Here is a 13,743-nt window from a genome sequence, read left to right on the forward strand (position 1 = left end):
ATGCGCTCTTATACTTCCCAGATTTGACGTCTAATACTGCTTGGGCTATTAAAGTCTCACGTTCAGCAATACCCAGGTATTCACGACGATTCATTGTTGAGTTATTTACAATTATCTGAAGTTGGTGGGGGTAAATCCACCGCGTTACCCAGTCCCCCGCATTACACCGTCACTTACGTTAGCGCCGATACCTGTTGAGAGGTTCCCGTTTGGTGCCACTGCCGCAAGCCTTTCCCGACCTCTCACCAAATCTTCAGCCTCGCACAGCATTTCTTCAGTATTCATACGCATCCTCTTGAATCACGACTTCTGCATTGATCTGCCACTGTTTAACATCACCTCTTCAACTAGCAACTCACTCAGGATGACCACATCCTAGATCTCGAGCGTTGATTGCGAGTTGAGTGGCTAGGGATGCCGCGTCTCAACAATACTCGTCGGGCAGCGCGGCCCTGGACGCTCACAGATACATATGGTGAGGAGCTGACGACCTCCTTGAACGGACTCATTGTGCCATGGAATATAGCTGACGAGAAATTATCTAGGATTTATAGCGACATATCTCTCGATTTCGCCCGGACATGGGCACTCGTCACGATTACTACGTAGCCGATTGCCAACTTTTTCACGATCTTACAGGAATGCATCATATATACCCATACTTGCGAATCAATCACTCGACAGCTCTCTCCAGGCGAAACAGGGAGATGGCATACAAGGCCGCTCTCTGCAGATAAACCAGCGCGACTGCGTCCTCCCTCGCTCCCAGCGCCGTCACTTCCACAACTACTTCGTCACACACCTTCCCTCCAGCTCTCTGCACCCGGACTCCCGCTCTCCCCACCACAAACTCCCCCGCGCAGCCTCAATCCCACACACGAGTGCTAGCCCACCCCCAACTGCCGTCCCGCTATTAGCTAGCTCGTCACGCGACCTCACCGTCGTACGCATCCCGATCCAGAGCGCGAAGCACCACTTCGGAGCGAAGACATCTCGCGGCACGCGCCCCTACAACGAGGACCGCTTCGAGGCCGGCACGATTGAGATCCCCGCCTTCGCGAACCGCGCACCGATCAGTTTGACCCGCAGCGATACCGGGTCGGGACAGGGACCTGAGGCGACATCGGCGGACAGCGCGAGCGGGGATCCGCAGGTGTTTTACTTTGGGGTATTTGATGGGCATGGCGGTTCCGAGTGCTCGGAGTTTTTGAAGCAGGAGTTGCATCACTATGTGGAGGATGCGGCGAAGCAGTTTGGGCTGCAGTCGAGCTTGAAGAGGAGCCCGGATTCCATGCAGGATCCGGCGATGGGAACCGCGGTGCCTGAGGTAGGGGTTGCGACTGAGGGGGAGTTGTGGAAGGAGGGGAAGAAGGGCTTGAATGCCGTGGATATGAAGACGAAAGAGGAGACGAAGCCGGCTGATACGAGGAGCCCCAAGGAGCAGGTAGCGCAGCGTCCGCCGGATGCTGAGCGTCTGAAGTCGGAGGACCCGCTGAAGCAGCGGATGGACAAGCCGAAAGCTCTGGAACTCGAGGCATCTCTCCTTGATCATTGGAAGAGCACAGTTGGGGGATACTTCCGGCGATTCAAACCGGACTACTTTGATGTTAAGGTCAAGTACCAGCATCGGAACCACAAGACAACCAACGAGCCCGCCAGCCCGGAAACAGCACCCTCTATCGAGACAGTGCTCATGTATGCATTCCTCCGCTGCGACCTCGACTTCGTCATCGCGCAGGCCTCCAAGCCCGACAAAGAATCCATCTTCGACCTCCCCCTTAACCACGGCGAGGTCCTCGGCCGCCCCTCCCAGGCCGCCCACAACATCGGCGGCCCAATCCGTTTCAAAGGCGGCTCCACTGCCTCCGTCGCCATGGTCTCAACCCCAAGCCCGACGCCCTTCTGGCACCCGAGCTCGCCCTCCACCCTCCTCGTCGCCCACGTCGGGGACACGCGCATTCTCCTCTGCGACACAGCGACTGGCCTCGCCGTCCCCACGACAACCAACCACCACCCCAGCTCACCCATCGAGAGCACGCGTCTGCACCGCTACGCTGCGACCTTTGTGACTGACTCTTTCGGCGAGGAGCGTATGTCTGGACTGGCTAACACGCGTGCCTTTGGCGACATGAAGTCCAAGCGCATCGGCGTTAGCGCCGAACCAGAGATCGTGCGCGTTGCGCTCGCGCCAGCGCAGTACAGCTTCCTCGTGCTGGTGTCGGATGGGGTGTCTGGAACGCTGACCGACCAGGAGATCGTGGATGTGGTGAAGGAGGCGAAGACGCCGGAGCAGGGCGCGCAGGAAGTCGTGACGTTCGCGACCGAGACGACTAAGGACGGCGATAATGCGACGTGCCTTGTTGTGCGTCTTGGGGGGTGGGAAAGGCGGGCCGAGGGCGGCTCAGGGAGTTTGGGGACGAAGGAGGTGAGAGATTTTAGGAGGCAGGAGGCCACCGATCCAAGGCGCAATAGGAGATAAGGGAAACATGGTTATGATATAGGGGATGTGGCGTTTGCACACGATGATTTTTGGAAACTGGCAGCATTATACACAACGCTTGATTTCCAGGTGAGTAGATACGCTTCAATATACATACATAAACCGTACATGACATATACATAGTCTGTATTCGGCAGTGGTGATTTCCCATGCAAAAGCAACGACATCCAATGTTATGCCATCAAGACATTCCAAAATATACACTCCCAACACCACATCAACACTTATCATACATCCCACACCATCACCCCTATACCGTCCCCCCATTCCTCCCCTCCCTCCTCTTCCTCTCCCTAACATTCCACTCCTCATCACTCTCCCCCGGCAACAACTCCTCCACCCCCTCCGAAAACGCCTCCCCCCACTCCATCTTCTTCTCCCTCCCCTCCCACACATCCTCACTACTCGGCCCAACCTTATACTTCAACGCCTTCTTCCGATAATGCTCCTTAATCATATCCTCCCGCTGCCCCGCATAGCTCTTCGACCTCATACAGAACCAGAAACTCTTCCAGTGATCGCTGCATGACTGCATCCCACCGTACCGGTACACGGCGTTGAATTGGCCACCTAGAGATTGGCAGTAGAATGCTGCGTCGAAGGCGTCACGGCATGACATTGTCGTTGGGTATAGCGAGTCTTCGACGTTGAGTTCGCTGTGTGGAGCTGTGGCGAGAGTACCCTCCGTGGGGGCCCGGGGGGTGCGTTTGAATATGGGTTTTTTGGGCGCGGAGGCCTTATTCTCGGCGTCGAACTCGGCCAGTGCGGCTTGTAGGTCTTGCTCAGCGAGCTGGGCGGGTGTGAGTGATTGAGAGGGGGTGGTTGCGGGAGGAGGCGCTTGTTTTGTCAGGATGGGTGTGGCTTGGGAAGTCGGCGCTGCAGCATCAGCTGGCGTGGCCGCGGAACTCCATAGCCAGCCCATTATTGTGGTTATCGGATGGATTGGTGAGAGGTTGTTGCGGTTGATATTGGGATGAGGCTGAAGCTATCTCGGAAATTCTTGGGTTTTATGAAATATCACGTGATTCACGAAATGAGCTTCAGCCTTGCGGTGGAGATATGACCTCATGTGGTAAATAGTACCTTGGGTAAACTTGTGGTGGCTTGCTGTAGACCCTGAACCCCAAGAATCTCATATCAAAGAGAAGCACATTCTTTCCGTGGCTATCTATTTCTCGTGCCATGCGATCTGAGCTGTAAAGTCGCATCGGGTTGCGGCTGTCAGCAAGATGAGCATTCCCGCTCGGCGCGCGGTGTTCAATCCCACCAGCATCCCGGAATTGAGACCGCGACGGGCGTATATCCAGCCGGCGAGGACGATACCAGGACGCCCACCTGCAGGGAGGCCGAAGAATTGGTCATGGAGGGTTGTGAGGAAGGAGAGTACGGAGGTGGGGAAGGATCACTCGGGGCACATTGAGGCGCATACCAATGAGGGAATTCTCTTCTTTGACAGTAAGCCCCAAACTTATCCCGGCGCCTCTGATAGAGACTAACAGCCTCTAGGTATATTTCCGCTGCGATTTAACGTTGGAATGCACATGAGACTGCCATTTTTTAGGCATCGAAACTTACCGGAGCTCCTCGAGCGCTTCAATTCCGCGTCGCTCCAGGCATTGGATCCTATGGTTATGGTTAAGCGTGCCATACCACCCAATGCACCCATAACAGTGACCGAGATCCTGCCCCGAATCAAAGATGGCGGCGCGTTCGTCAAGTTCTCACACCCGGATGGCGTCTCGTCGCAAGAAGTCGAGAGTCTCATCATCGGGTACTTGAAGGAGAAGTACGTTAGGCCGTGGTTCAACCCGATGCGGCCTATGAAGGCGAATCTCGTCCGTGGTGTCCCCTGGCTGGAAGATCTCCATCGCTTCCCGAGCTCAAGAATCAAGGTTGAGTTCGCGCCCACGAAGCCGGGTGGTGAGGCGGCAGAGCTGTCACAGGAGACTCTGTACAGTCTATTCCGTCGCTACGGGATGCTTGCCGAGATCTCCTCGCAGCCTGCAGACTCAAAGGTCCTGCCTAGGTTTGCGACCTTGGATTTTGCGCGTCTGCGCAATGCGGTCATGGCGAGGAACTGCATGCATGGGTTTAAAGTTTTGGAAGAGGCTGGAGGAGGGGTCGGCGGGACACAGCTGCGGTTGTCATATGAGCAGAAGATCAAGGCACATATGATACGCGACTGGGTTATGGGACACCCCAGGATCTTCATTCCCCTTATGGCGGCGCTCCTGGGTACGCTCGCTGTTGCGGTATTTGATCCGATCCGCACATTCTTCATCAAAGCTCATGTCACGCATTCTCTGAAGATCAGGGATTCGAGGATATACAAATGGTTCAGCAGCCAAGCAAAGGATATTTTCACGTTTAAGAAGCGCAATGTTGAAGAGGCAGGGCTGGGCGCTATCTGGGATGACCGCAGGAAACTCATTGACCAGCTCCAGACTTGGATGATGGAGACCACGGATACATTCATTATTGTGCAGGGCCCACGTGGTTCCGGAAAGAGGGAACTGGTGCTCGATCAGGCATTGAAGGATCACAGGAATGTCCTTCTCATCGACTGCAAACCTATCCAGGAAGCTCGTGGCGATTCTACGACGATCAACTCTATTGCACAGCAAGTTGGCTATCGACCCGTGTTTTCTTGGATGAACAGCTTCAGCAGCCTGATCGATTTGGCTGCACAAGGCACAATAGGTGTGAAGTCCGGCTTCTCGGAGACGCTGGATACACAGCTGGGCAAGATCTTATCAAACACCGCTACGGCACTGAAGCAAATCGGCCTTGAAGACCGGGATAAGCACGACAAGGATGCTTCAATGACCGACGACGATTACCTCGAATCCCACCCAGAGCGTAGACCAACAATTGTCATCGACAACTTCCTGCACAAGAACGAAGATTCATCGGTCGTCTACGACAAGATAGCTGAGTGGGCAGCAGGTCTAACCACGGCAAATATTGCGCATGTTATATTCCTTACCAACAATATCTCGTACTCCAAGTCCCTCGGCCGTGCCCTTCCAGACCGTGTCTTTCGCCAAATCGCCCTGGGAGACATCACCCCAGCTGCAGCAAAGCGCTTCGTTATCACCCACCTCGACACCGAAGAAGACCCCAGCGGCACAGACTCCAAGCTATCCGAAGGCCAACGTCGTCAAGACCTCTCTAAACTAGATGCCTGCATCGACGTCCTCGGCGGCCGACTAACGGACCTCGAGTTCCTCGCCCGCAGACTCAAGACGGGACAGTCGCCACAACAGGCCGTAGAGGAGATTATCGAACAGTCCGCTAGCGAAATCATGAAGATCTTCTTACTGGCCGCGCGTACTAATGACCGCGAAGACCGCACCTGGAGCCCCGAGCAGGCCTGGTTCCTAATCGAGCAACTGGCCAAGGCCGAGGCGCTGCGCTACAACGAGGTGCTCCTCTCGAATACATTCGCGTCGTCGCTGACACCGTCGGCGAGCAATGGGGAGGCTGTCCTAAACGCGCTGGCCCAGGCGGAGCTCATCTCCATCAAGACTGCCAAGGGTCGCCCTGAGAGCATCAGGCCAGGGAAGCCGGTGTACCACGCTGCGTTCAAGATACTGACCGAGGACAAGGTGCTCAAGGCGCGGATGAACCTGGCGGTCTTGGCGGAGCTGTCGAAGATTGAGGGGAAGAGCATTGATAAGTGTGAGGCGGAGCTGGCGCTGATTGCGGGGATGCCGAGGGTACCGCCGCAGGTGGCGCCGAGGGTAGAATATCTGCTTGGGAAGGTGGAGGCGAGCCAGAGGAAGGTAGAGCAGTGGGATAGGGAGATGGGGGGGTTGAAGAGGGTGCTTATGCGGGAATACTAGAGTGGATTAGGGTCGTGGGATGAGGGACGGTATTCCCACTCAGTTTTTTGGGATGAGAAGAATTTGTATATATGTACAGGAGATTTGTATTTAGGGACAAATTTTACGTTGGGATTATAAGTCTAGAAACCCATTGTATACTAGGATTTGTTCTGTTGCCGAGGGTCTCAATAATGCTGTTAAGTAACATCGGTGTGCTTACTGAATGGCTTGACAACTTAGCCTCAGTGACTCGTAGATGCACGAACACATCAGATGCCTGCTTGTTATACAGGAGGGGGTAAAGCGTAGGCCCAAGGGTCTCATGGGAGTCCAGCGAACCAAGTCAGGGGGCAGGAAAGGATCGTATTCTTGTAAGCACAATAGGTCTACGTAGGGCCCTGCCGAAAGGGGCCTCACGTGGTGGCACGTGGGCTTTTTGTGGGTGGCATTCTGTTGGATGGGGGAAGGTGTACACAGACCTTGGGATACGGTGGCCGTTTGGCCCCGAGACAGCTGTGTTTCCCAAGGCGACCGTCCGACTCCTATGCTAGATGGTTGTGCAGAGTCTGATGCAGCCACCGAAACCCTACACGGCTCAGGTAATTACCCCTTAGTTGTACAGGGTATTCGGGCTTCCCCCTTTGCCTACAAATAGGATACGTAGGCCCGTAGGATAGGGAGCAATTGAATTGATTCATTTATTCTATTTTACTGTACTACAGTGAAGCGTTCTGTTCTGGTGCGCCCGGGACTAATTACGGTAATCGGGGATTTACATACATTCTTGGCCCTATATCCCAGCACCGCAGAATTACTCCCAACACATTCGAGCCTTGCGGGAGTCTCATCAGTGGATCTAAAGCCATAGATGACTCTAGGTATAAAATGACGGCCCCATTTATGTATCAAGGATTATTTCACATAGCTACTCACGTACTGTCTACTGGAATCGGACGATGTAAGTTTTCAACTTGTGCTTTCGTGATCGGAATCTAACTATCGTGGCCTAAGCACGTCCGTCAAGCGCACAGAGCTACTTGCGCTTTGGTAGCGACGAAAGGAGGCGAGTATGCGGAATTAAAGTTGACTCTATTTAGCAGGTCGGCAAATGGGGAAAGACAGAAAGTTTTAAAATGCCATGTCGCCTTGACACGATTGGAGGTGCGGACTGTTGGAGAATCGAAGTAACGCAAGGGGCCTGGCGAGGCTGAGATTGATTAGCCAGGACTACACATGACGAGTACTATGAAATGAATGGTTCTTTCGACATTTGCTAACATAAATATTATCTAGAGGATTGCTTACATGCTGTTTGGAAGTTTGAGCCGATATGCAACTTGCCCAATTCGCTCTAGAATTTCAAAAGGTCCCACTTGCTTGTGGTCTAGCTTCTTTGATGGCCTCTGTGTCTTTATATTTCGACTTGAAAGCTATACTCTGTCTCCCACTTGATAGCGTGGTGCAGGTTTCCTTTTCTTGTTTGCGAAATGTTCCATTTTTGCTTGCGAGCGTGATTTCATCCTGCAGAAACTCCCAAACCTTTGCCATCTGTCATACTGACATTCGTTGTACTCAGTTTGCTATCAAACTCAAGAGCAAACTTAGAAATCTCCTCCTCAAACCTACAAGTCACTATACATATTTTGGCTTGTCACACCAACAACAAGAGCAATACTACTCAACGATTGCTACAACCCTCTATGATTCATTACACGTCATTGCTCCTTAGTTACTGGGCCGATATGACCACATAGCATATCTCTACAACCCTCTATGATTCATTTCATGACATCACTCCTTAGTTACTGGGCTAATACTACACATGACATATCTCTATCAACTAGAGGCCTAGGAACATGAACGATAGCTCCAAAAGCTTCTACAACCGTCTATGATTCATTACACGTCATCACTCCTTAGTTACCCACAAGATTGGTTAAGTTATGACATAATTTGTCTATAGGGGTACTCTGACCTTGGACCTCCTTTCACTTCCTATAGGCTAGGAACCTAAGAGATGGTTCTATGGGATTCTCTTACATTGACTACAGTTACCAAGCCTGGTTAGTCATGGAAAGTCTTGGGAAATGAGAGAACTACACTCCTTTGGCATAAATAGGATTGCCCTTTCCTTAAGAAAGGGCCAGCAGACAATACAGTAAATCGACTATCACTTACTTCTACGTCTTTTCCAAGCTTCCAAGCATTGATCTTGTTACTCCTTGTTTCTGAAAAGTCAGTGAGGTGATAACCTCTGACTTATCCCTGAGTTCTCAGACTCAACATTTGTTACAATTTGTCTAAACCACTCCACTACATCATACACCTGATTGCTGTGTTGTGGAATAGTCTAAGCTACAACCCTTTGGCTCTGTTTCCTAAGACAGTGTGTTGTCTTAGTAAAATCATCCCTTCCTTGGGTGGCTAGATTCTCACATCTGGTGCACCCACCATTACAAATTAGCACGTGTAACAACCATTATATACCCATCATAAATCCCGTCTCGTTATTAAAGTTGTAGAAGTTGTCGTCTAAGATGCTGTATTTAGCCCTCATGTTTCGTACAAGGTCGAACTAGTTGCTGATAAGCTTAGGATCCTTACAGAGGGCTCTCTAGATGTCATATCTACAAGAAAAACGCGTCTTAAGGGCTAGTTAGCATCATACGAATCGATGCACCTAGAGCTTCCTAACGTGTCGCCTACTACACGACTTAAGGATGAGATTATCCATATCTTCCACACTAGCTAATCATGGCGCAAACCCTCCTGCATCTAGGTGTTACGGCTAAGTGCTAGTGCTATGGCTAGCACTTACGGCTGCAACCTCACATGATGGATAACATTGGATATCATGGATATTATGTTATCCATGTTATCCATGGATAACCCTTTGGCATGACGCCACTATATAAGTAGATAGTATTTCCTTAGATAGGAGCTTCGTGCTCAACTCAATATAGTATTCTTTACAATACTGTAACGTGTTACTTGGAAAGCCTTTGTGTCTAATCCCCTGCCTCCTCTGTCAAGAAACCTCTGTGTCTTCTATCATTTAGAAGTCAGTGTTACACTAGGTCAAGTATGTGTCATACGAGCACCTGCTCTTCTATAGGCTCTAATTTAGTCATTGCTAATTGGTGTTTAGGGAGTGGGAGTCGGCCATTCATTCTGTTATAGAGGGATGTTTTAGGGATGTTGTAGATCTTAGCAGCTTGTCTGCAACTAAGTTTTTTGGTCGTACGAATAGCTTCGATGGCAAGGATAATTTGTGCTTCTTTAGTTTAGACAGACATTGTGTTGTTATGTTGTGGTTCTATAATTGAAGGTTGTGGTCGGAGGTCATGGAAAAGTGCACTAGGTACTATGTTATATTTAATTGAGGTCTAGTATTTACAGCAGGGTGTATTACCAACTCACTTGTGGAATACGTTATTTAACTTATAACTAGTCTGCTTACATAATATTTGACTATTCGAATAACGTAGTTAGTATGCGAGCTGTGTTTTCCACCCTACTACTCCACATAATTAAATACATAACAACATAGCATCATATTATTAGCTCTTGAAATTGACTCTCACAGTAATAGCATATGAGAGTGCGAGTCAGATGCTAAACGGATGCTATCCTATAGGTCTACTATGAAGGATACAAAAAAGATGATGAGGAACCCCGTTGGGTCAATCCTCTTAAGTACCCGAAATGGGTCCGACTCGTCTAACCTGCCCTAACTCTCCGCACGTGACCATAACCTGTCTGACTCCAATCCCTTCCGTCACTGAGGGCGGAGGCATTCTTACATATTAATTATACTCGTTAAGGGCATGTTCTGTCACAGTTCACCAAGGCATAGGGCACCAGTTGGGTATTATGAATTAAACTCAATCTAGAGAAGAAAGGAAAGAGAAGAGGAGCACTCGAGCAGTGGCTCGATCTATATACAGCTATGTTGTTGTGGAGTGAATTCTCTTTAGCAAGACCAGTTCTGAGAATTCACTCCACAACTGAAAACTTCGCTCCAACCCCTGAACCCCCACTCGAGCTGCAAGGTGCACTTGATATCTTAACATGTTCAAGCATTATGTACAGTCGATCTACATATACTACACAGTCTTACAGCTCATGTTCGTGGCTGTTCTAGCTAAGTAGCAACCCTACCTTCAGGCTCTTGTCTAGCTAATTGCACCTTCTCTACTCCTTCTTAAACTATAAGAGCACCTCCCATACAAATAAATGACCGTTTCTTTGCTCTCTTCTTCTTCTGTTATTTGTTTTTAGCTCGTAAATGTCAATTTTCCTTTGTAAGAAGTGTGGCTGAGTACATGGCCATTTTACAGCCTTTTACTAACTGTTAGAGTGTAGTATCTGTAGGACTTGATAGAATATTGGTATGGTGACGAATTCTAGAGCTAATTGACTCTATTTGTTGGTCTACACCTATAGGATTGCAAGGCGTCTCTAGAATCCATTGTTGTGGTAAGAAAGAGGGAGCTAATAGAGAAGGGGATGGAGTCTGTAACTACACATTAAGCTTTAAAAGTACTTGATCTAGGCCATATGGGACTAAACCTGTGCCTGTAAACCTGCTACAAATAATATCTAACGTAAAAGACTGTTTTCGGGCAGTAAGGTAGGCTGTAAGAAAGTCTGGTTTGTTAATATGATTGACGCTAGCTCGCATAAGGTCTTCAACCTGTCGCCTATAAGCTCGTTTTAAAGTCGCAAAACAGCTTACGTCTAATGGCTGTAAAAGGTGCGACAAATGAGGTGGCATACAGAGAGTAATGATAGAGTGTTCTAAGAAAAATAAGTCAAATTCAGGTGTAGAATGGCTTCTATAGCCGTTAAGAATAAGAAGCTAGTATACCCCTCACGTACGGTCCTTTGTATGCTTTTGGAGTATGTCTATAATCCACTTAAGGCCTAAAGAATCATTTGTCCAACCCTTTTCACTAACTGCAATAACCTAATCTGAAGGTAAAGTATCAGTAGACCATGTAGAGATATGCACTTTTCCTATAATCATTGCTAGTAGACTCCACCCATCAGAACAGACAGATTCTATTGCCGTAACCCATTCACGGTTTCTAGGCTGTACGTAAACCGGCCGGCCGGCACGTTTAGAGCCTGTAATTACTCTTGCGGTTGCAATAAGCCCCATTTGAAAGCCAGTCTCATCAAAGTTGTATATATCCTCCTTGAGTATCCCATATTTAACAATTGAATTATAGACGAGCTGAAACCAGGCTCGTAGAATTGTAAGATCTTCGCAAAGGGCTCGTTTATAATCGTATTTCCGAGTGTATTTGGCTTGTAAAGAACTATGGCGACGTACGAAGTTATAAACCCATCGTTGGCCAACTATAACTGAATCCACTCGACTTGTTTCAGACCGTTTTTAAAGCAGTAAATTAGCCATTTGCCATATAGAATCGATTCTGACCGGTAGGCCTCTGCTTTCCATCGTTGATATCCATCGTATAACTGCTAACTCTTTAGAATCGCTGAGTTTCTTGTTGTTAGGTGTAGAATCGCGTCGCGCAACAACGCTCTTGACGCGGGCGCGTGCAGTCGAGTATGGCGCGCCGTATGATGTACAAGCGACCTTAAGAGACGAAAAATGGCCCTTTTGATAGGCATCGAGAGCAAGAACAATTCGGCCTTCGTTCTGAGACATTGTGAATGCGAATAGCTGAGTTATTCGGAGTTGAAGTGGAGAGTAAAGTGGAGTGGTGGGGTGGAAAACACAACTCGTTTGCAAACACAGCTCGCAAACCGACTACGGTAGTTATGATTATTATGATTATTTGTGCTAACCCTGATCTTTGTATCGACAGACAAGATCTCTCATTACTTAAGCTGAAATAATAGACTTATCTGTAGTTCTTCTATGTTCGGAGAAAAGATTTGGTATGAGTTTAGAAGAGGCTTGAAATAATTGTCATTTTCTCATCTATCTGCCACGGAGCCTTCAGGGCCCAACTTCGATGCACAATTCCAAAGGATCATTCTTTAACAAGCACATCTAAGATTTCATTCCATTACCTCACACCCCTTTGCGACTTCTCATTCCCCTTCTACCCCTTAACACTGAAATCCGCCTTTGCCGGCCTCGTCCCAAAAATCGTACTCCCCACCCTCACCTCCCCACTCCCCATGGCCACTGCGCCCTCAAAATCGTCACTCATTCCCATACTCAGCTCCAGTTCTCCCCCCAGCTCCTTCACCAGCGCATCCCGCTCCCTCGTCAGCGCCACAAAGTCCTCGTTCTCGTTCTCTGGCGTCGTGGCCTGGGATCGCGCAATCGCACCAATTGTCATCAGGCCCAGCAGCTGCAGGTTCGCGCAGTTCTCCTTGATGTGCCGGCAGAGCTCGAGCGTCTCGGTGCCGGGCTGGCACCCGGACTTGGCTTCCTCGCCGGAGGTGTTGACCTGCACGTGGACATAGAGCGGGGTAGTGGCGGGTGGGGAAAGCGAGGCGCGGCCGAGGTCCAGCTGGGTTGCTTTCTTGATGGAGTCAATTGAACTTACAACCCAGAGGTTGGGGATGGTGGAGGCGAGGGGTTTGCATTTATCTGTGGAGTGAGTGAGTTTGGATGCATTGATGGTGATACACGTGACGCGGCGGAGGGGGGCAACGTCGACGAGGTGTATGTAGGTCTTACTTGACTGTAGGCCGCCGATGAAATGCCATTTGATCAATTTCGGCAGTACTTCCGCCTTCTCGGTCAACTCTTGGGCGTAGTTCTCACCGAAGTGCTCTTGGTTGATCTCTTGATGTAGTGCTAAGATATCGGCAGCCGGCTTCAGTTTGGAAACGGCGACTAGCCTCACCTATAAATTGTAAGTCTCGTGTATAGACGAATTCATCATAGGGGAGGTGTTGTATTGCGTGATCTGATATGTGTGAATTTCGAGGTTATTAAATAAATAATCACCCAATTATCCTTACATTTCTTCCCTGAGCTCTGCTCGAAATCAATCCAGAAACATGTTGAAGATTTGACACCAGTGTCTTTGCACGGGCGGGGTCTATCCTCATATCGACGGTACCTTCACTCATTGTGTCTTTCCCTATGCTCTTGTGACGAATATATTCAAAGTTCAGTTATCTCGTCATGTCATAACGTTGTGGTTATCAACCAATGCTCGGACTAACATAAACCCGGGTACGAGCTCCAGTTTATGGCTGGGACCGCTCAAAGTGTGGAGTCGACAATCCGTCCCGTCGACCATCGACCAAATGCGAAACCATACACTCGAGCTTCCGTGGCCTTTGGATGTAGAAAAGCGTTCCGACACCGAGTAGCTCAATCGAAAGCCTTCAGCCCTCCGACCCCACCACGAACCCCCACCAGCAGTCGAGAAACCGCCTTCTCAAAAGCTCGGTCAGCACGTCGCATCCCCACGACCC

General features: G+C 49.7%; 4 protein-coding genes across 4 annotated transcripts; 2 read left to right on the forward strand and 2 right to left on the reverse strand.

The window, feature by feature from the left end:
• The first annotated feature begins 245 nt into the window (after nucleotides 1-245).
• Nucleotides 246-2,543, forward strand: VC83_01036 (uncharacterized protein). Its single transcript, XM_024464721.1, has 2 exons — nucleotides 246-475; nucleotides 546-2,543. Exons 1-2 carry the CDS (start codon nucleotides 415-417, stop codon nucleotides 2,477-2,479), a joined length of 1,995 nt encoding a protein of 664 aa, XP_024327469.1. The 5' UTR covers nucleotides 246-414; the 3' UTR covers nucleotides 2,480-2,543.
• Nucleotides 2,544-3,465, reverse strand: VC83_01037 (uncharacterized protein). Its single transcript, XM_024464722.1, has one exon. The coding sequence runs from the start codon at nucleotides 3,420-3,422 to the stop codon at nucleotides 2,751-2,753; it is 672 nt and encodes a 223-aa protein (XP_024327468.1). The 5' UTR covers nucleotides 3,423-3,465; the 3' UTR covers nucleotides 2,544-2,750.
• Nucleotides 3,466-3,519: 54 nt separating this feature from the next.
• YME2 (mitochondrial escape protein 2) lies at nucleotides 3,520-6,524 on the forward strand. Its single transcript, XM_024464723.1, has 2 exons — nucleotides 3,520-3,955; nucleotides 4,007-6,524. Exons 1-2 carry the CDS (start codon nucleotides 3,730-3,732, stop codon nucleotides 6,343-6,345), a joined length of 2,565 nt encoding a protein of 854 aa, XP_024327473.1. The 5' UTR covers nucleotides 3,520-3,729; the 3' UTR covers nucleotides 6,346-6,524.
• Nucleotides 6,525-12,257: 5,733 nt separating this feature from the next.
• On the reverse strand, nucleotides 12,258-13,554 carry VC83_01039 (uncharacterized protein). Its single transcript, XM_024464724.1, has 3 exons — nucleotides 13,282-13,554; nucleotides 12,995-13,163; nucleotides 12,258-12,904 (listed from the first exon to the last, which is right to left on the reverse strand). The coding sequence occupies exons 1-3, from the start codon at nucleotides 13,390-13,392 to the stop codon at nucleotides 12,408-12,410; spliced, it is 777 nt and encodes a 258-aa protein (XP_024327472.1). The 5' UTR covers nucleotides 13,393-13,554; the 3' UTR covers nucleotides 12,258-12,407.
• Nucleotides 13,555-13,743: the final 189 nt, after the last annotated feature.

This window comes from Pseudogymnoascus destructans (assembly GCF_001641265.1).
Source record: "Pseudogymnoascus destructans isolate 20631-21 unplaced genomic scaffold scaffold_2, whole genome shotgun sequence".
In the NCBI taxonomy this organism is placed as follows: Eukaryota; Fungi; Ascomycota; class Leotiomycetes; order Thelebolales; family Thelebolaceae; genus Pseudogymnoascus; species Pseudogymnoascus destructans.